Source organism: Bos taurus, chromosome 19 (genome assembly GCF_002263795.3).
Source record: "Bos taurus isolate L1 Dominette 01449 registration number 42190680 breed Hereford chromosome 19, ARS-UCD2.0, whole genome shotgun sequence".
Taxonomy (NCBI): domain Eukaryota; kingdom Metazoa; phylum Chordata; class Mammalia; order Artiodactyla; family Bovidae; genus Bos; species Bos taurus.
In genome coordinates, this window is record NC_037346.1 from 33,207,684 (window position 1) to 33,234,755 (window position 27,072).

Consider the following 27,072-nt stretch of genomic DNA (forward strand, 5'->3'; position numbering starts at 1 on the left):
CCTCAAGGCAGTCCTGGCCGGGAGCCCTCCGGACAACACCGTGGACCTGTCAGGCATCCCGCTGACCTCCCGTGACCTGGAGCGGGTGACCAGCTACCTGCAGCGCTGCGGGGAGCAGGTGGACAGTGTGGAGCTGGGCTTCACGGGCCTCACGGATGACATGGTTCTGCAGCTGCTGCCGGCGCTCAGCACACTGCCCCGGATGACCACGCTGGCCCTCAACGGCAACCGGCTGACGCGGGCCCTGCTGCGTGACCTCACCGACGCCCTCAGAGACCCCCGGAAGTTCCCCAGCGTCACGTGGATCGACCTGGGCAACAATGTGGACATCTTCTCGCTGCCCCAGCCCTTCCTGCTCAGCCTACGCAAGCGATCCCCCAAGCAGGGCCACCTGCCCACCATCCTGGAGCTGGGCGAGGGCCCGGGCAGTGGGCACGAGACCCAGGATGAGACCCTGGGCCCAGAGGATCCCGGAGGGGGCCCCGAAACCCCGGCCAGAGACCAGGAGGGCAGGGAAACTGTAGGTGCAACCCAGACGTGACAGGGGAATACAGGCCAAAGTCACTCCTCCTGGGATAGGATGGCTGGGGCTCCTGAGGAGGAGCTCCACAGTGGGCCCGGGCAGGGCCTCCCCCCACCCCCATGGGAAGCCGGATGGTGCCATCTGGGAAAGGAGCACTATAACTCCTCTTCGGTCCTTTCCCTCTCCCCTGTCCACCCACGTCTGCCTCTGGCTCCTGAGAAGTCATCCCTGGCTTGAAAGGAATCCACCCTTAGCCTCCCTAGACCTGTGGTTGCAGCAGGTTGAGGATGCTGGAAGCCTGAGCTACTGTGAATCTGGAGACCTCTCCTCCAGGAAAGGAGTGTAGCAGGGGCCCTCCATCTAACCCAGGACTTTCCAATCCTGAATTACAGATATTCAGGCCAGCAAACCCCAGCCAGATGCTGACTGTACCTCAGGTCAAGGGCTGGGATAGGGGACTGGCTCCTAGAGACCCCCAGGAGTCCCCTCCCCATCTGGACTAAAGGGTCTCTCCTTGTGGAGCCCTGGGCTCCTTGAAACAAACTTCCCATCATCTACAAAGTCTTTCAGCCTGTGATGTGACCCCAGGGCCTACCCAGGGGACCAGCTATTCCCTAAACCCGCCAGTATTTATGGCAGCCTGCCTAGCAAGCCTGGGGCAGACTAGCGCATGCACAAAATATGACCCACTCAGAAAACAAACCCCATCCTCTATGCAGATTGCCAGACCTTCCCATGGGTGATTGTTGCTAGGGTACAGGCCACAGTGAGCCTTGCTTCCTTTTAAAAGGACCATTTCTCATAAAATTCCTTCCCATGTGGTCCCCAAAATTTGAGCACATTCCCCAAACCCCAGGACCACAAAGATGAGGTGCCTCCGAGCAACCACAGCTGGGAGGAGGAGAAGAAAATCTCCACCCCACCTTCCCTACACCCAAAGCCTCCCCATTAAGGCCCAATCAAAAAGCCCAGCTGATTGCTGAATTGGAGAAAATTATCCATGTACCCATGATGTTGGTGAACCAGGGCCCCTCAGGTAAACAGGGTGAGGGAAGCTTCTAATCTGATGCCAGGGAGCCAAGACCTTTACAGACCGGGGCTTCAGATGCTGCAGTCGGTGCGAATGGGGGTGGGGCTTCAGGAGAGAGGACGCTCAAGCCAGTGGACAGAGCCCAGAGGAACAGGACTGTGTATAGATGCCTTAAACGCTTGGGGATTTCTGCCCCAAGTCTCAAGAGGGGAGAACACCTTAAACTGACCATAAGGGAAGGTTACAAGGAGTTAACTGGACCACTAATATTGACACGACTTAGAGACCGAACAATATTTGTCAGCAGTGATCAGACTTGACTTTTTCTTCAAAAATATACATTTCTAAGAACTTAATACAAAAGAGCATCCTTTTATTACCTCTATGGTAACTGCATGGAGATACAAATTTCAGGAATTTTCTCTCTCCCAGTATAACAAATGCATACAATACTTACAAGTACAAAAAAGCTACTTTTGCTTAAGGGACAATACTAGGAAACTATGAATTTAATGACTCCGCTGTCCTAGAAAAAAGGTGCCAAATCCGTTTCTTGGCTCTTTAACATTAAGAATGTCCTCTTTGATACTCGGCACAAAACAAAACATTGAAGCCTGTATTTTCCATGTCCAAGTTGATGGCTGCCACTGGTCCTTGCAACTTCCAAATTCTGCCCCTGCTGCAGCTTAGCCTGCAAGGAAACTAGTATCAGTGAATCTTACTTTATACTCCCCAGAATAGTCATTCACAGCATAAAGATATCCTCAGAAAACCGTAGGTTCACCACTACACAATCTGCCGGTAATTCCAGCTTCTTTTGGGTGATTTCATCATTGATATCCTTTTCTGCAAAACCATTTTAACAAAACTAGCTGCTCATCCATTCTACCATGCAGAATGGTCATGGTCCAGATCAGTCTTACCTTGTCTTGGGCTGGGGTGTTCCTGCCATTGCTGCCGGCTCTAAAACTCTGCTGGTCACCACTCTTCAGAGCTCAGACCCTGGAGGGATGAATAAGGCACCTGTGGACAGACAGCCAAGGGCAACTGGAAGCAGTTCCCACTGTGCTGACAGCCACGACTATACAAATGCACATCCATCCTCTCAACAGTCCTTAGGAACTGAGTCATAACTGCCATCTTTAGATGTTTCAAATTCCATTCAGTCACATTATTTTAAACATTACACACCTAACGCTTTCGATTTCCAGAGCATCTCAAAGCAGAAAGTTTGCTCAGGGCTCTACAGCCACGACATAAAAAGGAACTCCTGGGCTCACTCTGCAATCTAGTCCACACACAAACCAAAATCATTCTCAGATACTCGGTCGATAAAGGTCAAGGTACTAGGTCAGCCACGTCAAACTGCCAACATATGGTCCAATAGCAACTTAATGATTCAACACCTCGGCCTCCTCAACTACAGTCCAAAGTTTACTCACCTCGGTCCAGGCGCCCATACTCGGTGGCTGGTGAGCACGCGCTGGCAATGCATCACTAGCTGGCAACCTGGGTGAATATAGAAATTACGGGTCACAGTCCAGACCACCCAACTCCTGGGCACCGGCAACTGGTGAGGATGCCTTGACTGCAGTCAGTCGGGAAAACTATCGTCAGTTATCGCTTCTGACGGCACTTCCTATTAGTGATCTCATCAGAGCAGCCAAGCACCTCACCACTCCTATTACCGGCCCAGGGACCTGGGCTTTGGCTAAACCCGCCTGAAGGCATCTGTTTCTGAACACAGACGCGGTTTAGACAAAACTCGTTTCAGGTTAGGGGCCGCAACCTAATCGTCCCAAACAGGCCAAGGGGCCGTGCATAATTATATCAAATGCATGAAAGTGACAACGACAAGTCATCAAGCAATATCCGTGCGTTTAAGGGTGGAAGAACCTTAGACACAGCTAAGTTAACGTTATTAAGTCCACAGAGACTGGTTCTTACCTCGAGGAGGGCTGCTGCTCCCGTCTACAAAACTGAGTGGGCCGCCATCTGAAACAAGGATCAGGACGTGCATTAAGGGCAGACTCTGGCAGCTACGGGCACCTAAAGCGTCAGGTGTCAGCGACCGCATCAGATTAGCGTAAAAGTCGTCAGTTATCGCTTCTGACGGCACTTCCTACGGGATCATCAGGACAGCCGAGCAAGCCTCCCTCGCGACCCCCCTACGAGCCTCGCCCCGCGCCCTCGGGTGCAGGCAGCTCCGCTTTACCCAGTCCTCCTTGGGGTCACTCACTCCCGGCTGCGAGCCCGGGGGGAGAGGTTCCCAGACCGCGGAACCCTGCCAGACAAAGATGCACGCGCTCCTCCATTTCGGTCCCTAGATATGAACACAGGGCCAAGGCGCCCGCCCCCAGGCCCGCCTGGCCGCAGCCGCCTGCCGCACTCCAGTTACGCTTCCCGGGAACATCGGTCGAGAAACTAACAAGCTCTGGCGCCCTCGCGGCCGCGGACAGGCCCTAACTGAGTACCCAAACCAGCTCGCGACACCAGCAGTGGAAAGGCCAGAGAGTCTGCGTCCCAGCCCCTTAAGGAGTCGGAACATTCCACTCCTCAGGATGGGAGGGGAGTCCTGGCAAAGACTCACGGGAACTTCCGGTCCTTTTAACGGCACAGACGCCGCCGCGCCGGCCGGACTCCCCCCTCCTCCGGAGCTCATGGTCTCTTCCGAGGCCCAAGAATTCTGGGTCACAGGCACGCGGCTAGCCCCAGAGCGCTTGCGCAGAGCCAGACTGTCCCGCCGCACCGCCCCTGGGTGGTCGGGAGTAGAGATTCGGCCATCGCGAGCTTCCGGTTGCTTCTCTGGAAGGTGGAACGGCGGAGGCTACAGACCGTGGTTCTGCGCGTTACATGCGATCACGCCCTCGAAACCCTACAGAGGCTGGCGCGCGGCAGGCGTGCACACACTGTGACCGCTCCTCGTCCTGGGGACCGGGGCCGTCTGCCCTCCCTGCACCAGCCCTTCCAGCCGCTGCGCCCCGACCGCCCCCCTCACTCCCCTTCCTCCGCCCCCGCTCCGCGCCCCCCCTCGCTCACCCCCAACCCCCGCTCCTTCGGGACTCCTCCAGCCGCGCCCGCGTTTCACCAGCGGTGAAGCCTTCCTCCCTCCCACAGCGTGGGAACAGGCTCGGGTCTGGCCACTTAAAAAACATTCAGCCCGACCACGCACGTCCTGTGAACAAACACACAGGACCCCAAGGGAAAATGCCGGAAACGCGGTGGTGACCCATCGGTTACTGAACGGGTCTTAGAAATAGGCGTGGGGTTTTAATGTAGGGAGGGGGGCTTCTAGAGGGGCCCACGCCTAGGGGTCAGACACCCACGAGGTCCACCGTCATGCGCGAAGGATTTAGTGTAAATGCCAAGGAGACCAGGAGGCGTCCGGAAATGCTTGGGGATGCCGGCTAGGGACCCCGAGGGCGCCCGGAGCCTCGCAAGCCTTCAGAGGCCGGTAACCTTGCTCTCGTGTCCCAGGGAGGTCCCTCCGGCTTGCAGGGGTGGGAACTGCTCAAGAGGAATCGGTAATCCACAGCCTGAATGAAGTTCAGCCCAGGAGCGGGCTAAGAGACGTCCTGCAGGTGACTTTAGCAGGTGTCTGGAGGCTGGAGTAGAGGTGGCCCTACTGGCCTGTGTCCACCACCTCGCTTCTGCGGTGACAGCAGGCACAGCGCCTCGGCCAGCTGCCTGCACCCCAAAGAGGGCAGTTGGGGGGCTGCAGGTGAGGGTCCCTGTGCCCAGGAGACTGAGGGAGCAGCCCGGCCCCAGACACAGGTAAACTCGCAGAGAAATGTCAGATGCCAAACAGGCCAAGGGCCCAATACCTTTACTCAACTAACGTTTCCAGGAGAGTTAGCCACAAGAAAATATTTATTCATTTTTGCCACCAAAGACCCCTGGAGCCCCAGAGCCAGCAGGTGGGACTGGAAAGATATCCATCAGTGGGATTCCAGGGGCTGCAGGGGCACATGGTCTTCCTCCACCGCGCTGTCCTGGCTGGACTGGGAGGCCAAAGCCGGGCTGGTGATGGCGCCTGTAAAGGGATGAAGACCACGGTGGCCTGGTCCTCAGGGTGTGTACCCCAGGAGGCAGGCGCCAGCAAACAGGAGGAGGCCACAGCTATGGCACCACCCCTGCCTGTAGACAGCAGGCGAGAAGTCCCCGGCAATGCCTCCCCCCACCACGTGCCCATCAGGGGCCTCCTCCCAGGATCTGAGAGTGCCTGCAGGTGACAGGCTTTTGTGTTAGAAACCGGAACACCTGAGATGATGTGCTGAAAAGCCAGAGGGTGGCGAGAGTCAGGTGCTCAGAGAAGAGAGGAGACCCCCCACCCCAAGGAGAAGCTGGGAAAGGTGGATGCCCAGAGAATGGAAGGGCACTTGGGACAGAGCCAAGGAGAGAAAGGAACAGGGAGCACTGTTGAGGGACTGCTGTCACATGGAGGGAGGTGCAGGGAGGGGGCTGGACAACAGTTTGGGGCCTTGACCTGAGGAGGAGGAATGTGGCCTTCCAGGCAGTGGGAGGCGTTGTGTGCTGGGGGCTGTGTGTGGTTTTTGTCTGTATCAGAGGGACTGGAGTGGGATGAGCCGGGAGCCAAAAGCCTCCTCTAAGGTCTGGGTGCAGATGTGGGAGGGAAGGGGCAGGGCAGAGGGTCCCAAGGACACTCAGCACCAGGAGGCAGGGGGTGGTAGAGACCCACAAGTCCTCCCGCCTGGGCGAAGAGGGGCGGGCTGACAAATGTGGTCCTGGCAGGGCAGTCCCAAGGCTGTTCCCGATGGTGATGTCCAGTTAGAGGTCACAGCAGGCAGTGGGGTGTGGAACGACAAGGGGATTTTCAGAGTCTTGAAGGGAGGGGACAGCAGGGCTCAGAGGGAGGGAAACACACAGACGAGTGGGCAGGAAGTTATCAGTGAGGGCCGTGTGGTCAAGGACCCAGGAGCCCTGGAGGCCAGAGGAGACTCCACACACAGGTTTCTCGGGCGATGGGGAGGCTGTTGTGGGGAGGGGGCCAGGGCACAGCAGGTGGAGTCTGGAAAGAGCATGAGAAAGGAGAGAAGGGCAGCCAGAAGTCTTGAAGTGGGAGCTACAGAGGATTCTAAAGGGGCCTGTCCTGCAGATAGCCAGTCCTCAGAATAGGCCTCTGGTGGGGATCATTCTTGGAGGGGGGCCAGCACCACCCTAGAATGGAGGGGCCTTTCTATGGAGGGGCCTTGAACAAGCCTGGGCCATGAGGCAAAGGCAGAGGAAGTGGCTTCTCAGTCAGGTGTGGGGGTGGCCAGGCTGGCCTGTCGGGGTGGAGCCATTGGGCACTGGGGGCTCCCTAACTTGTTCCTCTGCTGGGTCCGCCCAGAACCCATTGAATGAATGGAGAGTGCAGCAGACAGACAGAAACCTAGACAGGAAGAAGCAGGAGAGGAGGGTGCACCAGGAGCTAGTTGCCCAAGTGATGGTGAGGAGGTGGGGGACAGACTGGGGAAGGCACCACTTTATGGGACAAAGCCACTCCACGGATGGAGCCTGGAGCCCAGACTCTCTGTGCTGTGGGTCAGGCAGACACTGACACACACCCCACAGCCACTCACCAGGGCCGCCCCGCCCTGAGGGCTCCTCGAACACCGTGGGCAGCGTCTGCTCCCACGCAGCCCAGTTCACTTCCTCCACCCTGCAGGAGACAGGGTAGCTGTGAGGCTCCAGGAGGCCAGGGGTGCAGGAGAGCGGCTGCCCCAGAGGAGGGCAAGGAGGGCGAGTCTTCTCTGCGGGACTCTGGACCATCCACCAGCCCACCTGAGCCTGTGCTCCCAGCTCTCAGACCGTTGCCCCTGCCAGGGGCCCACAGGGAGGAACGGGCGTCTCTCCCCTCTGGCTCTTCACAGTGACCTGGATTGTCCCCAGCATCCAGAGAGGAGTTTAGAGGAGCTGGGTCTTTGTGGACCCAGGCTCTGGAGTCTTTTCACAGCTACTCCACGTCTTAAGACCCACCCCCTTGCCGGGCTATGCCCTCAGAAAAGTGTGTTTCTGGCCGTGCACTTGTCACCAGGCTCCCTCTCTGTGGGGAGAGTCTGCTCTCGGGGGAAGGGTTGCAGCCTCAGGGTCAGGATCGGGGTGGAGGGTGGAAGGGCAAAGCCAACCAGTCACAGCAGGCTTAGCACGCTCTGACCCCAGGATGCCTCTGGCTTTTGACCTCCTGACTGTACCCCATTTCAGGCCTGAAGGAGTTAATCAGGACCATCGGGGAGGGACCTTCAGTTTCAGTCAGTGGATAGGAAGATGAACTGATAGAGCGGCAGGCCTTGGAGCTCTGGGTCTAATGAGGTCTAGCAGCACTGACCTTGCCGGCCCTGGCCAGAGTCCTCGGGCACGCAGACCTTGCCTTTCCCTCCCGACCTGGCTTTCCTTCCTAGCTGCTCCCCCGCTGGTTTTCAGCAGGGCCCCCAGGCTGCCCCACCCCCCTGCTCACCTGAAGCACCAGCGCTCATCGGGGCTACCATCTGGCCTGGAGCCAACTGTCAGCTTCACCCCTGCCCGCTGCTGCTTCCTCCTGCACCACCAGTAGCCCTTCTCCATCTCTAGGACAGAGATGGCTTTCTGGGAACAAAGGATTCATCAGACAGCGTGGCCGGCACTTCACAGTGTAACTCAGCATCTGTGAAGTGCGTGCATCTGAATCCAGCCCCACAGTTCACATGCCTGTGTGTCAAGCCCTGCATCCCCTGAATGTGTTCCCACTTAGAGACTGAGGATGATGCGTCCTGGGTGATTGCTGGGGAGCCCGCAGGTGATGCATGCCCTGCAGTGACTTGCAGTCACATAACTACAGCTTCTAGAACTCCAGCAGGTGCAGAACTTCACAGTGCCTGCCCCTGGCACTCAAGCCAGGTGGGGGCGGCATGGAACTTTGCAGGTGAGGCTCAGAGAAGATAAGTGGCTTGCCCAAGGTCAGCAGTGAACTGGTCACACAGTTCAGCACCCCCTCACCCACAAGGCTCTCCCCGCAGCACCTCTCCAGACTCACCCTGACCCTCCCAGGTCTCATCAGCTCCCAGCTACCCCAGCCTCTGCCCTCCCCCTCAGCTCCTCCAGGCTAGGCCAACCCAGGCCCCTGCATCCCACATGTGTCGCCCACCAAGCTAACCCCACTGAACACTCGATGAGTACAGAAGCGGGATGCACGAGGGTGGAGTCTTCATCTCGTTCTCTGCCATATGCTTGGAGCCTAGAACCATGTCTAGCCCTGCACTGGGCACTCGGAAAACACTTAGTACTAACGATGATGGCAGCTAACACACAGCACCTAGTATGTGCGAGGCACCTCCTAAGACCTGATCTGTCCTCAAATCAGCCCTGTGCAGGAAGGAAGGAATGGACAAGGGAGATCCCACTCGGGGGCTCAGGACGCAGGAGGCGATGGGGACCCTCCCCAGGTACCTGCAGCTTCCAGATGCTCCAGCTGTCAGTGGCGACGCTGTTGACGGTCTCGCTCATGAGCGCAATGAGCATGTTGAGCAGCAAGACATAGGTGAGAAGCACATAGGCCAAGAGCAGCAGCAGCACCACACCGCGGAAGTGCAGCTGGTCTTGGAAGGCCAGCTCGCCCATGCCGATGGTGAACTTGAACAGCTCCAAGGAAGTGTCCAGGATGCCCCGGTATGGGGCCTCCTTGTCCTCCTTCCCCGCCACCTCTGTGGTGTTGGAACCCGCAGGGGCCCCGGTGTCCTGGGGCTCCCGACTCAGGCTCACTAGTGCTGCGCGGAGGGGAGGGAGGCAGAGGGTGCTCAGCCCAGGGGAGACCAGCGGGCAGCCTCAAGGGTGGGCAAGGGCTGGGTAGGGGAGTGAGGGCCTTTACCAACAGCGAAGCCGAAAAGGAAGACTAAGTAGACCCCCAGGAAGCGGAGCAGGTCCCGAAGGATGACCTAGAACATATGCCCCAGAGTTGGTGGGGGGGGCCAGGTCACTAGGTGTGACTCCAGACCCTGCCTCAGCCCTGCACATGTGCACACGCACATGGACAATGTGTGCATACACAGGCCCTGTGGAGCCACAGTGAGAAGGGGGGTCTTTAAAAAAAGTCTATATCAGATCATATCATTTTCCTGCTCAAAACCCTCCAGGGCCAAAAAATTAAACCACAGGCTCCAGCGGCTCCACGTCTGGACATGCCCTCGAAAGAAGGAATGGAAAACAAGGATTCGAACAGATAACCTGGGCACCCGTGTTTGCAGCAGCGTTGTTCAAACAGCCAGAGGTGGCAACAACCCAACTGTTCACAGATGGATGAACAGATAAACTAAATGTGGTGTCTACATACAGTGCAGTATTATTCAGTCTTAAACAGAAAGGGAATTCTAATGTGTGATAGCAGAGATGAACCTTGAGGACATTATGCCCAGGGAAATAAGCCAGACACAAAAGGACAAATACTGTATGACTGGCACTTACGTGATGAGGCACTCAGAATAGTGAAATTCATAGAGATAGAAAGTCATAGTGTGGTTACTAGGGGCAAGGAAGAGGCAAGTAACGGGGAGTTCGGGTTTCGTGGGACAGAATTTCAACTGGGGAAGGTGGACAAGTCCTAGAGATGATGGAGATGGTTGTACAACACTGTGAATGTATTTAATGTCACTGAGCTTCCCGGGTGGCTCAGTGGGAAAGAACCTGCCTGCCAATGTGGAGATGTGAGAGATGCGGGTTCCATCCCTTGGTGGGGAAGATCCCCTGGAGGAGAACATAGCAACCCACTCCAGTATTCTTGCCTGGAGAATCCCATGGACAGAAGAGCCTGGAGGGCCATAGTCCATAGGGTTGCAAAGAGTTCGACATGACTGAAATCCTCCAGGGGCCTCCCCGAGGTCAGCAAAACCACTCCCTTCCCCCCACTTCCTCCCATACCCTCCCAGCCTCTGTCTGTCCCTAGCCATCCCAGCTCGCTCTAGCTTCTGGCCTCAGTCCCTTTGCCTAGATTTCTACTTCCTTGAGTCTGTGGTGGCTGGATCATTCTCTCAGATCTTAACGTACACGCCACCTCTGCAAAGAGACCCGCAGAACAGCCAGTCTACAGGGCCCATCACTGTCCCTCACACCCCCTTACATGTTTCCTTCAGAAACATTAGTGTAATGCAGCATTCTCATTTGTTTTCTTATGCTGTCTCCTCGGCTAGAATGTCAGCTTCAGGAGAGCGAGATCTATTCTGTTTGTGAACAAAATACTGTGTTCCTGACACTTAGAACAGGGCCTGACCCATACCTAGCATCCGCTTCCTAAATGTTTGTTGAATGACTGAATGAATGCAGGCACCTCCACATGCCCAGACGACCCAGGGCACAGGCACACCGGTGAGCTTCTGTGCTTGGTCCCTGCTACTTCAGCAAGCAAGGACGCGCGTGCTCCTGTGTGGACACTTGCCAGCACACACGTGCATATGTGCTTACCTGTATGGAGGGCAGCCTGTATGTGCGCCCTGATGCTGACACTCGGTGAGCCTGCCTGCTGAGCCCAAAAGGAGTGCCCCTGGGGTGCAGTGTCCAGCTCTGCCAGTCTGGCTGCACGGGGCTGCCCCTGCCTCTCACCTTCTGGATCATGACGCTGTAGATACCCGTGTACTGGAAGCCACGCATGTAGTAGAGCAGGTTCAGCCAGCCCAGCACCAGAGAGCACACGAGCAGCGGCAGGTATCCCTTGACGGCCAAGAAGCGCAGCACCTGGGACAGCACGGTGAGCAGTGCCTGGACCAGGCTGGGGGGGCAGGGTCGGTCAGTTCGCGGGCCTCCCCTGGCCGGGGCAGACCCCCCTTGCCCCTCAACCCTGCCGCGGTCTCAGAGATGAGATGTCCTCTCCGTGTCCAGACTGGACTTGAGCATCCTGACCTCCATCTTGGGTGAGGTCCCTGAGGGCCCCAGTTCCCTCCCCTGTAAAATGAGTGTGACAGTAACAATGCCTGACTTGGCGGGTGTCAGCGAGGATTCAGTGAGACACAGTAGGTAAAGACTTCAGGCTCCACTGAGGCAGAGCGAGGACTCGGTTGACGTGACTATCTCAGTGATGAGCTGGACCCAACAGCAGCCCAGCTCCTGGGTCCGGCCTGCATGCTGGTCCCAGCCCCTGGAGCTCCCTGGTCCCCAAAGCTAGCGTGGTGCCCAGGCCAAGATGGGGGAGGAGGGGTAAGGCCTCACGTACAAGAGGATTTCAAAGTAGCTGTCCATGAAGGAGATCCAGATGAACAGACGACGCCTCCAGAAGTACCACAGCTGCAGGGGGGCAAGGGGGCCGGGAAGACAGGCTGTGACACGTGGGGGGTCACAACACAGCCCCACTGCCCTCAGGGCTGGATCACCACTGCCATGCTCTCCTCCCGCCGGCCTGTCACAATCCGAGCAAAACCACCTCGGGGGCTCAGGTGGCAGCTTTGACTTTTGGGGTGCTTATGAATCTGGCTGGTAGCTGAGAAAGCTCCAGACCCTGTTTCCAAACTGTCAAGACACCCAGACAATGCCAGGGACCCCCTGGCTCCCTGTGGATCCAGCTGGAGGGCTCACGCTCCATACGATGAGGGGGGCTCCTTTCCCTCCCCCTCCCTGGCTGCCCAGGGACCATCCAGTGCTCCAGCCACCCTGGCCTCCCAGAGAGTCTCCACACCATGGCCCAGTCTGTCTCCTGCAAGCTGGCAGCATCTTCCCCTGAGGATGTCCTGCTCAGGCCCCCAGCCTACCCTTCTGTGCTCCTCAAGTGAGGAATGACCCAGCCAAGGGACCGTGGGTTGGGGGGCATCTAGCTCCATTCACAGGAGAGCAGAGCTGGCACTGCTAGGGGATCACAGGAGTCATTTGCTGCCCTCAGGGCACCCCAGCAAGAACAGTAGGGTTAGGGCATTCAGCCCAGAAGGCAAGGCTGCCCTGAAGCTGGTCAGCACGGGACCAGGTATGGGGCTCAGTCTCCTGAAAATGCAGGGACTTGGTTAACCTGTGCCCAGGCTCCTCAGAGCAGGATTCTGGGTTTGGAGCGGGGTGGTCGGAGGAGCCCTCACCTGGCCCATAAGGAGGTTGACCCCCCCGAGCAGGAGCAGCACATGGCCCAGCAGCAGCATGGTGTTCCCAGCCGTCACTTCCAGTGGGAGGAAGTCCTGCTCGAAGAGACACTTGGCTCAGCCTGGGGTGCCCTCCCAGCAGCCCCCCACTGATAGCTAGGCTGGGGGCCCATTCTGAGTGTGAGCAGTGGGGAGGCCCCCAGAGCAGCAGAGCAAGCAGGGGCTCTGGAGCCAGACTGTCTGGTTTCAGGCCCCATCTCCTGAAGCTGCTTAATCTCTCTGTGCCTCCCTTCCCTCACCTGTAAACCAGCGATGATGAGAGTTATCATCTCAGAGACTTGTTGTGAGATTAATTAAATATGTTAACACATGTCAGTCATGTGGAACACTTTCTCACATATGGTGCACACTCACTAAGTCCTAACTATTGTTGTTACCACTATGCTGTTACTTCCATACTGTGACCAGCTAGGTTAGCGCGTGGCTGCAGCACCCAGCAGTCAGCATCTGCAGGGTGGGTGCTAATCCTTGCCCTGTCTTCTGCCAGGGTTGTTTCCAGCAAGCCTCCCCAGGACGTGCCCCTCCCCGCCTTGCCTTTTCCAGGGCAGGCTGGTAGTAGGTGACAGCGGTGAAGATGAGCATGTAGGTCAAGTAACACAGGAAGTTGAAGAGGAACCTGGGGATGAGCAGATTCGACTTCGCCTTCAGCAGTTTGTTCAGCGGCTCCAAGACTACCATCCGGTGCCGGAGCTGGGACGGCAGGTGAGAGTCAGAGGCGCGTTTGGTTCAGCAAGTACAGTTGGGGGCACCAGGGGAGGGGGAGAGGTCGGGGAGCCCCGAATGACCCCTCCCCACCCTCACAGCTACAGAGTGACCAGTCCTGAGCAGGTGCTTGGCAACAGAGAGGACACCCTGGCGTGATCCCCAGGTCGGGTGGCACCAGTGTGTGGCGTGAGCATGTGCCCAGGGGCTGGGTGAGGACATGAGGCCACACCTCCACATCCCGGTTTCAGGGCCCACGTGGTCCAGCAGGCTGGCCCGAGCGGTAGACCTTGCAGGAAGCTCTGCCAGGCCCCCTAGGCACACCCCCGCCCCGCAGGCTCACCGGGCTTCGGGAGTGAAAGGCGATGATCTCCAGCACTGAGTTTTCCTCCCAGCTGTCCACAGAGGCCAGGTCATACAGCGACACCCGCACGGGCCCATAGGACCACTCGGTGAACTTTCGGGAAAGGGACTGGTATGGCTCCGGAAGCTCCCGCTGCAGGATGTGTCTGAAAATCTACAGGGCCAGGCACGTGAGCTTGAGCTTGACCCGCATGGCCACCACCCTCACTGATGGGAAGCCTTGGACTCAGTGTCCTGCAGAGCAGACACACGCATGTGCCCTGCACACACATGCACTTGCACATATGAACTGTTACACACGTCCACATACTAAGGCACTCCCACCTACCCACCTATGCCAGGGCCTGCCAGCAACCTTGGCTCTTCCTTCCCCATTCCTGCCCCAAGGCCTCTTTCCTGGACACTCTTATGGCCAAGGGACCCCCAGTTCAGGGGTCCTTAATGCCCCATGACATCAGAGGCTGCCAGCTACACACATGTGTGCATGACTGTGGCCAGAGTCTAGAGCTCTCAGCAGGCTAGAAAGTGTCCCTGACCTGAACAGGTTCCGAGCAGTGTGGTTTTACAAATGAGGAGTGGGGGCGGGGGTTCCTGTGTTGGGGAGCTTCCACAGGTCACACAGCCATGCCTCTAGACACAAAGGGAGGTCCCCACACCCCAGGGGCCTTGGAGGGCAGGAAGAAAACGTAAAACTCCCATTTATGTTCAGTTTGGTCTTAAACTTTAAAGACACCTATGTTCTAAGCATGGGGCCCTGTGTCAACTGTGTAGGTTGTACACCCATGAAGCTCCCCCCGATAATAAGGATCAGACAATGAGAAAGTGTTTTGAGGAAAAAGTAAATCTAGATTATGTTTATTCTTTTTTTTTAACCACACAGCTTGTGGAATCTTAGTTCCCAGATGAAGGATCGAACCTAAGCCCTTGGCAATCAGAGTCCTAACCACTGGACTGCTTGGGAATTTCCTCATGGTTATTCTTTGTTAGAGTAACTTATAACTTCCAGATAAATCACCTTTAGGCATTAAAATTGAAACTACAAAAGAAAAGTCTGGAAGAAGATATGGCTATGGAATACACACACATGCATACACACACACACACATGTATACTCATGCACACACACAAAGTTTTAAAATCTTGTAGGAGTTAAGCAATAGCAAAAATCAAGAAAAAGATAATTATACTCAGCTAATAAAAATGTAAAAATTCTGTGTAGCAAAAAATGCCATAACAATTTTTTAATGTTGAACTGGGAGAAAAATTTGCAACTATGACAAATTGTAAACAAAATGCTGTTATATTCATGATCAATAACACTTATGGGGCTTCCCTGGTGGTCAAGGGGTTAAGAATCTGTCTTGCAATGCAAGGGACACGGGTTCGATCCCTGGTCCGGGAAATCCCATATGTCGCTAAGCCCCATGTGCCACAACTAATGAGCTCTGGAGGCTGTGAGCCCCAACTACTGAGCCCACACGCCACCACAGAAGCCTGCGTACCCTTGAGCACACACTGCTCAACAAGAGAAGCCCCCACAATGAGCAGTTCTTGCATTTCAGCCAGAGAGTAGCCCCCACTTGCCACAACTAGAGAAAGCCAGTGTGCAGCAACAAAGACCCAGCACAGCCAAAATTTAAAAAAATAAATACATAAATATTTTTTTTAAAAAGAACACAACAATCAATAGGAAGAAGACACAACAGCAAAGAATATGAGACAGCTATTTGCTAATCAAGAAACCCAAATGACTTTAAAAAGAATCCCTGGGATTTCCCTGGTGGTCCAGTGGTAAGGACTCAGGCTTGCACTGCCATGGCCCAGGTTCAAGCCCTTGTCGGGGAACTAAGATCTGGGAAGCTGCACAGTGCAGCCAAAAATATACAATCCCTGCTTTATAATGTAATATATTCATACTGCAGCTCCTGGATAATTTATCAATAATAAACACACATGTAGGAGAGGTGCATGCCGAAACTGCTCTGAGCTAGACACCACCCCAGGCTCTTTCTGCAAAATTCCTGGCTGAGTCCTCCTGCTTCCTGGAAAGCGTGGCCTGGCCGCTCACCTCGATTTTGCCCTCCTTGGCGGCCAGCTTCAGGGGCGTGAGGCCCTGCAGGTTGGTCATGTCCTCCAGCTGCAGGCCCCCCACCTGGAGGAGCCTGTCATACATGTGGGTCACTAGCATGCTGTTCTCTGGAGAGTTGTCTGCGATCATCACCAAGGCATGCAGCACCGTGTTGCCCAGCGAGTCAGTGGCCTGCAGGCTAGCGGGCTGGTGCGTGTTCTTCAGGAGGTAAGTCACCACATCCCACTGCTGGGTGCAGGCAGCCAGGGAGAGGGGCAGCTCGCCTGGGGGCCAAGGAGACAGCTTGGGCCTTGGATCTCTCAGCTTCCACCCATTGGCTCGTCATGCTCCCTGGACCACCTTGAGGCAGCCAGAGGAGGAGATGCAGTATTATATCAGGGTCCCCGGCCCAGCCAGGCCAGGCAGTGAGTGCGAAAGGTCCTGGACCCACCCAGGCCAGGCAGTGAGCGGAGAAGGTCCCAGGCCCAGCTAGGCCCGGCAGTGAGCAGAGAAGGTCCCAGGCCCTGCCTAGGGCAGCTGCGCCTTCTCTCAGGAGCTGGTTGAGGTGGCTCTGTCCAGCTCCGACCCAAGGGAGAGGACCTGGAGCTCTTTACCATCTAAGGGATCAGAGTGTGGGCTTGCCCACCAGGCTTCCCACCCCTTGCCTCTGTCTCCTTTCTTTGCCAGGGCCCAGACCCACTGCCGCTGGGCACAGATGTCCCTTCCTCCATGCCCTGTCCGGTCGAGTCTCATCACACACCAGTGCTAGCCTCCCGCTCCCCTGGCCCTGGTCTGAGCTCGTGTGTAGTGAGTGAGCTTCCTTGGCCAGATAAGGGTAAAACATCTCTTAGACAAGCTGCCTTTGCAGGTAGCCGAGCAATTAGAAGCATGAGGGGTCAAACAGGTCTGGGTTTCAGGGTCACATTAACCCTGTGACCATGGGCAAGGCCTTATCCCCTCTGAAGTCCACTTTATCCAAAAAGGCAGCTCACCGAAGTAGAAGCAGGTCTCTTCCCTCCTCTTCTGAAAGAACTGGCCGCAGGCCCGGGCATGCACATCGGCCCCATTCTCCACCAGGAGCTTCACGCAGACCAGGCTCCGCTTCTCGATGGCGATGTGGAGGGCGCTGTGGCCTCGGTAGTACTCATCCATGCACTGGGCGTTGACCAGAGGATGGGGATTGCCCGAGTCCCGGTCAATCTGCAGCAGCGGCTCGATGCAGGCGTTGGCCCCATCCCGAAGGTTCAGCAGAGCCTTCATCAGACAGGTCTTCCCTGTGGAGCCCTCTGCGGGAGGAGGGGAGGGAGCACTGTGGTGTTCAGGCCGCCCACCCACCCATACAGGGAGCATCCCAGCCATGCTGCAGGGTGACACGGCTCAAGCCAGAGGTATTAGAATACCAACAGGTATGGCTGCAATTTTCTTTATTTTTTAGTTGGAGAAAAGCTGCTTTACAATGTTGACTTGGTTTCTGCCATACAACAACTCCAATCAGTCATAATTATATACATAAATCCCCTCCCTCTATAGCCTCCCTCCCACTCCCACATTCCACTTCTCTAGGTCATCACAGAGCACTGAGCTCAGCTCCCTGTGCTAGACAGCAGCTTCCCACTAGCTGTCCATTTTACACATGGTAGTGGATACACGTCGTAGACACAGAGAATGGACTTGTTGACACAGCAGGGGAAGGAGAGGGTGGGACAAATTGAGAAAGTATCATTGACGTGTATCCACTGCTGCCTTGTCCACTTAGCAGCAGTGGATACACGTCAGTGATACTTTCTCAATTTGTCCCACCCTCTCCTTCCCCTGCTGTGTCAACAAGTCCATTCTCTGTGTCTACATCTCCATTCCTTCTCTGCCATTAGGTTCGTTAGTACCACTTTTTTAGATTCCATATATATGCATTAATATACGATATTTGTTTTTCTCTTTCTGACTTACTTCACTCTGTACCACAGACTCTAGGCTCATCCACCTCACTACAGCTGACTCAAATTTGTTCCTTTTTATGTCTGAGTAGTATTCTGGTATGCTATACTTTCTACCCTATAAATTAAGTTTCTAAGATGTGTAGGCAACGTTCTCTACACAAGAACGTTTGGAGCAGTGTTTGTTAAGCGGCTTTACCGCTTAAAAACTGTCTCTTCTGGGCAAGTCATTTGGCCTCTCTTAACCTCAATTTTCCTCACTGTAAAATGGGACCATCCTAGGGTTCTTGTAAGGATCACGTGGAATTATATACAAAATTCTTTAGTACACAGAAGTGTTGAGGCCAAAAATTACAAACGATATAAATGGCCACCAGTAGGGGGTTAGTTAACTGAACTGTGGTCAATGTGCAGGGTGGGAAACTCCGCCGGTTGTTACGGTGACTGAGTTAGAGGCCTGTGCACTGAGATGGAGCGTGCTATAAGATGTAGTAAGAGGGGGAAAGCACATTACAGATCAGCACACATGGCACGGCCCCACTTCTATAAATATACACCCCCTGGATTTAAAGTTTAAAAAGATGTATTCCATATCATTATTAGGAGCCAGGATGATGGACTGTTTCTACCCTCAGCTTTATACATTTCATTACTATTTGAGCCTTCTAGAATGCACAAATGTTCTTTTCTTCATCAGCCCAAATATTACAGGTACTTATATTTGGGGCAAAGAACGCTCTGAGATGGATGAAGTGTGTGGTATGTGTGTCAGATCTTGGTGATGCTATTACTGAAAAAGGGGCAGGGAAAGGCCACACTGAGGAAGCCTGGGAATATCCGTTCGCCACTGACATGGCTGACGGTGGCCGAGGCAGGCCCAGGTCGGGAGCCGGTGGGGTAGGTGGACAGGGTAGCGGGCTCTGTTGGCAGGAGAGCTGCTAGGAGCACTGCCCCTCCTTGCCTCTCAGCTCCTGACCATGGTCGAGACCCACCCAGGGAGCTCAGTCTCGGCCCAGCTCATGAGTCCCTGGCTCGAGCAGTAGCCTACCTCTGTACTCCGAGTCTGTGAGGTACTTGCTGGTCCGGCGCAGGTACTCTGGTAGCCCCGCCAGATCCTCGGGGGCCCCCCGGGCCACAGCGCTGAAGAGCCGGTCTCGGCCAAAGCGGTTTGGGTCTGGCTGGCTGTGGGAATGTGGTTTGTGACTGATACTGCAAGAGAGCTCTGGGCCCCCAAAAGAGGGGAAGCTCTTCCCCTTCCCAGGGAGCCCCATGGGAGCCTCTTGAGGGCCTCTACCCTCCCTGTAGCTGAGTGGTAAAGAATTCACTTGCAATGCAGGAGACACGGGTTCAATCCCTGGGTCAGGAAGATCCCTTGGAGAGGGGCATGGCAACCCAGTCCAGTACTCTCGCCTGGAAAATCCCATGGTCAGAGGAGCTGGCAGGCTACAGTCCATGGGGTCACAAAGAGTTCAGAAATGATTGAGTGACTTAGCATGCAGCATGCACTCTCCCAGGCTGACCAATGAGACCCCAGGTGCTCAGACCCCTGGAGGAGGAGGCTGTCCGGGGCTGTGGTCTCTGCGTCCCCCGAGCTCAGGCATTTGGGAGATCTGCTCTCACTCTCTAGGTGCCCTGAGGGTCTCACAACAAGCTCACTGTCCATTTCAGCACAGGAACTCATCATGGGCCTTGAACTGGGGTTTGGGTCAGCACAGGGCTACCGGAGGTGCCCACAGACTTGGGGGCTGTCTGCACCACTGGTCCCCACCAAGGAATCAAGAAAAGCCCCTCGTCTTCTCAGACCATCCATGGACTAACAACAGAGCAGCTGCCCCCCCGACCATCACTTCTGTCCTGGGTGAGCAATCTCTATCAGACAAACAAGGAGATAAAGTAACCTTCCCAAAGTCACATGGTGCAGAATTCATGGGGCAGGGGGGTGGGGTGGGGGGCGAGGGCTCAACTAACTCCAGACCCCGACTCCAGAGAAACTCCAGCCTGGACAGAGTTTCCTCAGAGAGATGGGTCCCAAAATGGAAACCAGACACTCAGAATTTTACTGAGAAGCCACACTTCGGGGAAAATCCCCAGAAGGGGCTGGTAACCCTTCTGAGTCTAGCAGTGCTGTGTGGGGTATCCCCGCCTGGACCCGTCCCTACTCACAGAGGGCCAGCTCGCCTCTGGGCTCCTGGCACCATGACCAGTCAATATGAAGGGACAAAGGGGGGACTAATTGACATTTTGGGGACCCTCAGGTCTACCATGGAGTGGATCAACCAAGAAAGGGTTGGAGGCTCTGATGAGTGGGGGGTTGCTGGGATCAGTCGTGTTTTAAGCTGTGATCGCATGATTGACGCACCATCATTCACCCAGCAGACCACGTGGATGCAGCATGACCAAGAGGGCTCTGCGGCTGACTGGGGAGCCCGGGGCAGTCTGGCTAGGGGAAGTGGCTATTTGGACAGGCACTTCCTGTCACAGGGCAGCATCAGAGTCCTGGGACAGGGAAGCCCATGGGGCACAAAGGGCACCGAGGGGCTGGTTCTGCCTCGGGCTGGTGGCCCAATCCCACAAGCTTTGCGAGCATCCTCTCCTGCCCTGGTGTGAATGTGACCTCGGTCCTGCAGCACAGACAGGAAGGGGGCTCTGGGCTGGGAGGCCAAGGCGGGCGGCAGAGTCCCAGGGGTCAGTGAGGCGGGAGGGAAGGATGGAGGAGTTTCACTTGCAGAGTGCTGTCTGGCCCATGCAGATATGGCAGACCTCACCCTGGGGCATGCCAGGTGCACCCCTCCCCCACACCCACAGGGCTCCCCGCCAGAGTGGTGCCCAGGGTCTGAATTAGTGGACATCACAGGAAAGTAAGAGTGGAGGTGATTCCAAGAATAAGCCCACTGTCCTTAATCCCCAGAGTCCACGTCCCCAGGGCAACAGGTCCAGCCTCGGAGGAGCCTGGGAGCATGCGGGACATTCCTGGATGTCCTTGACTCTTCTGGACTGGGGTGTGGATCCTGCTACCACCCCTCGCAGGGACTGTGACAAACAAGGAACATGCCAGGCTCAGTTGAGTAATTGGAGCTGAAAGAATATGTCCCTACCAAGAGAAATGCAACCCCAGAAGACAGAAAGGCAAGAATGGGGAAAGTTTTGGAAGCAGCAACCTCAGCGAGCAGAGCAGAGTTCAGCCTGTCGGCCCTGGAGCCATCAGAGCCAGACCGAGGACCCCGCAGGCTGTGGGGAAGGGGCGCTGGTGTTGGGCCAGGCTACCCAGTTTGCTTCTGCTAGAAGTGAGGCCCCAGGCTCCATCCACACTTGCTGCCTCACCTGGCACCTGCCGCCCTTCGGAAGTTGAGGTTCACTCTGATCTGTGGGGAGGAGTTCCGGTCCTCACTCTGAAACCGGGACTCCATGGGGGGTGGTTCAGAGCTCCGGCCCCCATTTCCTGTGTCTCCCTGGGCACCATCTTCATCGCCTCCATCTGAGGTCTCGAGTCTGAAAGCAGGAGAGCTGGAGGGCGTGGTCATCCTCAGGGAAGACGGCTGCCCCTTCTGACTGGAATCTCTGTAGGGGTGGCGGGGGACAGAGATGTCAGAGGAACCTCCTTCTCCCAGTAGGAGCAGGACTAGAAGAGCTGGCTGGAGCCTGGGACCAGAGAGGCTCATTAACAGAAGCTGGGTACAAGCAGACTTTCCCTGGTGGCTCAGCAGTAAGAATCTGCCTGCAGTGTGGAGAAGCAGGTTCAATCCTGGGATCGGGAAGATCCCCTGGAAGAGGAAATGGCAACCCACTCCAGTATTCTTGTCTGGGAAATCCCTTGGACAGAGGAGCCTGGAGGGCTACAGTCCTTGGGGTAAGCACACACAAGTAGACCAGCCCCCAGGGCAGGGGCTCAGCCCAACAGGAGCAGGGAGAGGAGCCAGAGGAGGGAGGACCGAGAGGGAGGCCCTGTCAGAGAAACAGGGATGGATCATCACTGTCCCTGAGTGTCCCTCTGGGACTTCCTGATCTTTGAGAAGCCACAGTCCCTGGTCCCAAAACGTTTGTGTTAACAGCACAACCCTTTCTCGACACAACCTCCTGCCCAGCAGTCAACATTCACAGCAGATGAAAATGCAGTTTCGGGTGGGGGCAGGTCACTCCACCTCCCACGCAGAGTAGGGGCGCTCAGGGGAAGTCTTCGGAAAACCACGGGCCTATCAAAGTCTTTATTTTGCTGCCAGGACGACCAGGGCTCAGAAGGGGGAAGTGACTTTCCCAAGGTTCCAAGCTGTGGGCAGCGCCTCGCCCCACCATGCCGCTCCTCTTCAGTTCTCAGAATCCTTCAGGGCCTGTCTGTATTTTCAGCCTTAGTGTCTCTTAGGGGCTTCAGAGCCAGAGGGAGACACCTCGCTGCGCCCAAGCTGCCCCAAGCCTGCAGCCCCACCAGGCCCCAGGCTGGGCGGGGAGTTCAGCTCCAAGCTCCACCTCACCCTCAAGGGGAGCGCTGAAACCACAGCCGCCATCACATGGTAGGGTGGGGCCCCAGTGTGGGGTGGGGGAAGCCCCTGGGCCCCCCATTGGGTGAGCAGAGAGAAGGGAAAAGAGCCCAAGGTGGGGAGAGTGGAGAGAACAGTGTGGGGAGAGGGCGCAGGGAGCAGAGCTTGGGGACTTGCGGACGGGCAGCGGAGGGCAGCAGTGGCAGGGTGGACAGTGGCTGGGCCTGGACCATCTTCCTTGCAGCTTCAGCCCCCGGAGGGGGGGCGGCGACGCCGGGGCATCTTCCCACAGAAGCAGGGGAGGCGGGGGCCTGTCTAGTCCTCACGACGCAGTGTTGAACCAGCATCTTTCTGCGCACCCCGGGGGCGTCTTTCCCATGCCACTCGCCATTTAACCTGGCTAAGGTCCCCACCCTCGCACCGTTCTGCCTCCTGGCCCACGGCTCCCAAGCCTCCGCAGCAACAGCTGTCCTGCCCAACAGTCCCTGCCCTGCCCATCGCTGCCCCCCACCCCCAGCCTGGACCCCCGCCCCACCATCTTCCCAGGGAGGAACGACCTGGGTGGTCAGGTGAAGGAGGGAGCCGGAGCCCCGCGGAGACCCTGGCTCAGGGCTGGGCTAGCAAGAAGCCCACTTGGGCTTCCTAGCCGCCACCCCTAGACCTGGGGGTCCGGGCCCCTGGGACGCCCGCATCATCCCAGACTCACTAGCTCGGCGGAGGCAGCGCGAGGAGCGTCCGGCTTGGGGCTGCAGAGGAAGTGCAGCCGGGAGGGGCACTTGTCGGCGGGGAGCCCCGAGAGCCGGCTGGGTCCCCCTGCGTGCCGCAGGTTCAGCCCGCCTGGCTGCAGCCGGATCAACGCTCTCGAGGCAGGACCTGCTGGCCGGGATACTGACCATACGGACCGAGGGCCACACCCTCTCTGGGGAGACACGCCCCGCCTCCCGCCTCGCCCCACCCCCACTGCCTGCCTCTGAGGCCCCCGGATGCCGGGGGTGGCGCAGTCAGCGGCCACCCTTGGGTGCGGGGTCCTATTCGGGGGAGAGGGGAGCTGGCGGGTCCTTGGGTCAGGGAGGGACTCGGCCCCTACACTGACCCCCACCCCTCCTCTTCCCCACCACTGGTCCCCCAGCGGCCATGTGGCTCAGACGGGGCAAGGAAAGCTGATTTGGACGCCCCCAGAGAGGAGGGACTCCGCCCAGCACCTGCCCGTGGAATGCACCCCACCACCCCGACCTCCCGACCTCCTGGGACGTTTCCCCAGTCCCCGAGATCCCCAGCCTGAGGGCAACAGCCTTCCTTCCCTGAGCTAAAGGAGCTTCCAGCACCGGCCAGCAGGGGCGGCTATGCTTCTGAAATTAGACAACTCCCTTCCAAACCAGCCCTGGTCCAGACTGGGGACACAGCCATCATCCTAGTAAGTAGCCAGCCCTAGGTCATCTCCCTCTCCCTCACTCCTAAAATCCACCCCATCAGGAACCCCACACCCCTAAACCTCCCAATTTGTCTCTATCTCTGCCTGGTCCAAACCACTGTCTTTCCTGCCAGGGAGACCACAGCCAGCTTCAGGCTGGTCTACTTGCTTCACTCCTGCCTGGCACTCCTCCATAATCCATTCTCCTTACAGCAATGAGAGTGGTATTTCAAAAATGAAAACCAGATCACCTCACTCCCTGGCTTAAACAACCCCCCATACCAAGCCCGTGCAGCAGGATACCCTTCTCCACACCCCATCTCTTATTGCAGTCCTGCCATTCACATGACATTTCAGTGTATACACCTGTGCTGTCCAATGTAAGGTCACCAGCCACAGTGGCTATTTAAATATGTCAACTATAGTAAAATTAAATTAAGCATTCAGTTCTACAGTTCCACATTTCAAATGCTCATAGTCACATGTGGTTAGTGGCTACTATAGAGGACAGCACAGATACAAAACTTTTCCATCATAGCAGAGAATTCTGTCGGACAGTCCTGCTCTAGACATTCTGAACACATTTCAATCTCTCCAGTATACCAGTATACCATGCTCTCTTCTGTTGCCTTCAAGTCTTTGCATAAGCTGTTGCAACTGTCAGGAACACACACACACACTGCCTTGCTTTAGCCAATTCCTACCTCTCTGTTTAAACATCACTTCCTGGGTTGCCTTTCCTAGACCCTGGATTGGTTTGAGGGTCCCCTCTCTGTGTTCCACTAAGTGTTAGTTGCTCGTTTGTGTCCGACTCTTTGCAACATGATGGTTTGTAGCCTACCAGGCTCCTCTGTCCATGGGATTCTCCAGGCAAGAATACTGAAGTGAGTTGCCATTTCCTTCTCCACAGGGGATTTTCCCACCCAGGGATTGAACTCAGGTCTCCCACACTGCGGGCAGATTCTTCACTGTCTGAGCCACCAGGGAAGCCCCTGTGTTCCATGATACTTTGCCTTTCTCTGACAGTAACTCATTGTCCATTATGGTTAACATTTAATTGTCTGGCCTCATCTTTAATAATAATAAGAGCCTCCTGAGCAGTTACTATATGCCAGATACTGCTCAGTGCTTTGCATGTAATTCTCAGAGCAACCTTATTTCACAGATTAGGAACTGAAGCTGGGCAAGACTGGACATACTGTCCAAGGCCACAAAGCTGGGAGGTGACAGAACAAGTATTCGAATCTGGAGCCGCGCCTTTACACACCAAGCTCTCCAAGAGGTGAGATCTTGCTTATTTTGCTGTATCCTCAGCACCTAGCACAATGCCTAACCCCAGGTGGTACTCAAGAAACCTTTGAATTATTATTGTAATGCAGAGGACATTACTGTGCTGTTGGGGGAAAAGTAAAGAGTAAGTGGAGACTCTCAAGTCCTTCAGTGACAGTTGGGTAGACAACCCTAATTGCAAGTCAAGTTTATAAAAAGTCCTCAGATTATCAATCATCAGGAAAATGCAAATCAAAACCCACAATGAGATACCACTTGACACCACTAGGATAGCTATAATTAAAAAGACAGATTATACACTACCTTTAAATCAACTAGAATACAATAAAAAATTTTTAAAAGACAGATAATGATATGTATTGGTGAGGATATGGAGATATTGGATATGGATATTGGATATGGATATGGATATTGGAACTCTCATACACTGCTGGCAAATTATACAACGGTGCTGCCGCTTTGGAAAACAGTCTGCTTGTTCCTCAAAAAAATTAAACATAGAATTACCATATGACCCAGCAATTCCACTCATGGGTATATACTCAAAAGAAATGGGGAATGTCTAGAATAGGGGACTCTGTGGAGATAGAAAGTAGATCCCTACAGATGTGGGGAGTACTGGGGAACTGAAGGGTACAGGGCTTTTTTTTTTTTTTTTTTGGCTGTGCCTATGTGTAACTTTTGAGGATCTTAGTTCCTCAACCAGGAATTGAATCTGGGCCGCAGCAGTGAAAGCACTGAATCTTAAATACGAGACCACCAGGGAACTCCCAGTACAGGGCTTCTTTGGGGGGAGAGGGTGATGAAAGGGTTCTAAATTTGATTGTGATGATGGTTGTAGATATGCCAAAAACCATTGAATTGTACACTTTATGTTGGCAAACTATATCTTTAATTTTATCTTTAAAAAAAAGAGGTCCTCTGAGCAGACTGCCTGTGTTTTTAGTCAGAAATGAATCAAGCAGAGAAACACAGCTTTCTCAGTCCCAATGCTACTGAACTCATATTTGAAGAAGCTTCATCCAGTCCAGTTTCCATTGGAGGAAAATCTCCCCCAAGCAGTCTTTATGTTTGGCCTTTCCATATGTTTCAATTCCATGTGTTACACTTAGTAACTTTTTATAAAGACATGTTTTTCCACTTGAATTTGTTTTCAGAATCAATTTTAAGGAAGACAAGTGATTCAAAGCAAGTTCAGCAGAGATATTCTTTGGAGAGGGTGGGAAGGCAACTGCCTTTTTGATGTGTATCATTTGAACCATTTGAGTTTTTCACCACTGACTTAACAAAAAAAGGGCATCTCTTGCAGAGCTAAAAATGAAAAAAAAAAAGACACATAGTTGAGGCTTTCCTCAACTATGCAAGAAGTGTCTAAAGCCTGTGCATAATTAATGTAAATTCTAAAGAGATGTGGAAAGAGAAGTGCAGAGTGGGAAGGCCAGAGCTGCTCTGGCCTTAGAGAGAAGGAAAGGTGGAACTTGGGGGAAGTCAGTGCACAACCAGAGTTTGCTCCTTTGCTTCTCCCAAGACTTGGTCCAGAGCCTGGGCTGGGCCGGTGTCCTGGCTAGGTGGAGCCTCTCTGAGCAGCTCTGTGTCTGAGACTGACAGAGAAGTAGAAATAAGCCAGTTTAGGAGGCTGAACAGGCTTCCTGGAACAAGGGAGGAGACTAGAGTTGAGCAGGCTGGTACTGGAAGAGAAAAATACTAGCTGAGGTAGCCAGGAAGGCCAAGAATGCCTCCTGCAGGAGGGATGTCCTGCGAAGTCCTGCGAGTGTGGGTGCAGTCTGCCTGGCCTGGGAGATCCTCGCTCTCAGCAGAAGCAAGCTGCCCCTTCTCACGCAGTCTCTGCCCCCGCCCTGGGAGCACAGCTCAGCCTGGCCCAGATGTGGGCCCTCTGTCCCAGGACCCAGAATAGCCACAGCCAGGCCCCGGGCCAAATCTGGGAGCCCAAGTTCACAGCCTCTGGGGAATTTTCCGGACCTTGGGCTGGGGCTGGGCCCGTTCTCAACAACCCCCAGCTACTGGCTTATGGATATCCGATTTTACTACTGCAAAGACCAGAAGGGAAGGATATTCTGCCGTCTGGGAGACAGGAGAGAAAGGGGAGTGGAGAGGCGGAGTCGAGATAACGATGGGGCATTGAGAGGAACCGCTGGTCAAAGGTCCTACAAAGTCAAGGCCGGTAAGGGAGACACAGC

The 27,072-nt window shown here is 55.3% G+C and overlaps 2 protein-coding genes, 1 long non-coding RNA gene and 3 other non-coding genes across 11 annotated transcripts in view; 2 read left to right on the top strand and 4 right to left on the bottom strand.

Moving 5' to 3' along the window:
• Nucleotides 1-1,909, top strand: part of LRRC75A (leucine rich repeat containing 75A) — a 34,528-nt gene extending 32,619 nt beyond the window's left edge. Inside the window, exon 4 of the mRNA XM_002695816.6 lies at nt 1-1,909. Coding sequence (XP_002695862.2) covers nt 1-541 — 541 coding nt within the window. The 3' untranslated portion in view covers nt 542-1,909.
• On the bottom strand, nt 1,906-23,064 carry TRPV2 (transient receptor potential cation channel subfamily V member 2). 5 transcript variants are annotated; one of them, XM_059877860.1, is made up of 19 exons: nt 22,880-23,064; nt 21,023-21,259; nt 18,750-18,883; nt 16,760-17,053; nt 15,768-16,051; nt 13,680-13,853; nt 13,169-13,324; nt 12,575-12,670; nt 11,728-11,798; nt 11,121-11,286; nt 9,397-9,463; nt 8,979-9,295; nt 8,011-8,138; nt 7,136-7,215; nt 3,793-5,586; nt 3,501-3,548; nt 2,996-3,062; nt 2,477-2,555; nt 1,906-2,244 (listed from the first exon to the last, which is right to left on the bottom strand). In XM_059877860.1, exons 2-15 carry the CDS (start codon nt 21,220-21,222, stop codon nt 5,492-5,494), a joined length of 2,262 nt encoding a protein of 753 aa, XP_059733843.1. In that variant the 5' UTR covers nt 21,223-21,259; nt 22,880-23,064; the 3' UTR covers nt 1,906-2,244; nt 2,477-2,555; nt 2,996-3,062; nt 3,501-3,548; nt 3,793-5,491.
• Nucleotides 2,316-2,389, bottom strand: LOC112442827 (small nucleolar RNA SNORD65). The gene has a single exon (XR_003031117.1). It is a non-coding gene; the product is annotated as a small nucleolar RNA SNORD65 (small nucleolar RNA).
• LOC112442806 (small nucleolar RNA SNORD49) lies at nt 3,146-3,215 on the bottom strand. Its single transcript, XR_003031096.1, has one exon. It is a non-coding gene; the product is annotated as a small nucleolar RNA SNORD49 (small nucleolar RNA).
• On the bottom strand, nt 3,628-3,694 carry LOC112442808 (small nucleolar RNA SNORD49). The gene has a single exon (XR_003031099.1). It is a non-coding gene; the product is annotated as a small nucleolar RNA SNORD49 (small nucleolar RNA).
• The window catches only part of LOC101907886 (uncharacterized), a 9,759-nt gene continuing 3,940 nt past the window's right edge, over nt 21,254-27,072 (top strand). For both annotated transcript variants that reach the window (XR_238689.5, XR_238690.5), the window contains exons 1-3: nt 21,254-22,206; nt 23,303-23,587; nt 24,750-24,866. This is a non-coding gene — a long non-coding RNA (uncharacterized lncRNA). The remainder of the gene's footprint in view (nt 22,207-23,302; nt 23,588-24,749; nt 24,867-27,072) is intronic.

Coding starts and splice junctions, on each gene's coding strand:
- TRPV2 (XM_059877860.1), bottom strand. CDS start 21,222: ATGACCACGCCCTCCAGCTCTCCTGCTTTCAGACTCGAGACCTCAGAT. Junction 18,884..21,022: donor CGAAGGGCGGCAGGTGCCAG/GTGAGGCAGCAA, acceptor ACATTCCCACAG/CCAGCCAGACCCAAACCGCT. Junction 9,296..9,396: donor CCTTTTCGGCTTCGCTGTTG/GTAAAGGCCCTC, acceptor CCCTCCGCGCAG/CACTAGTGAGCCTGAGTCGG.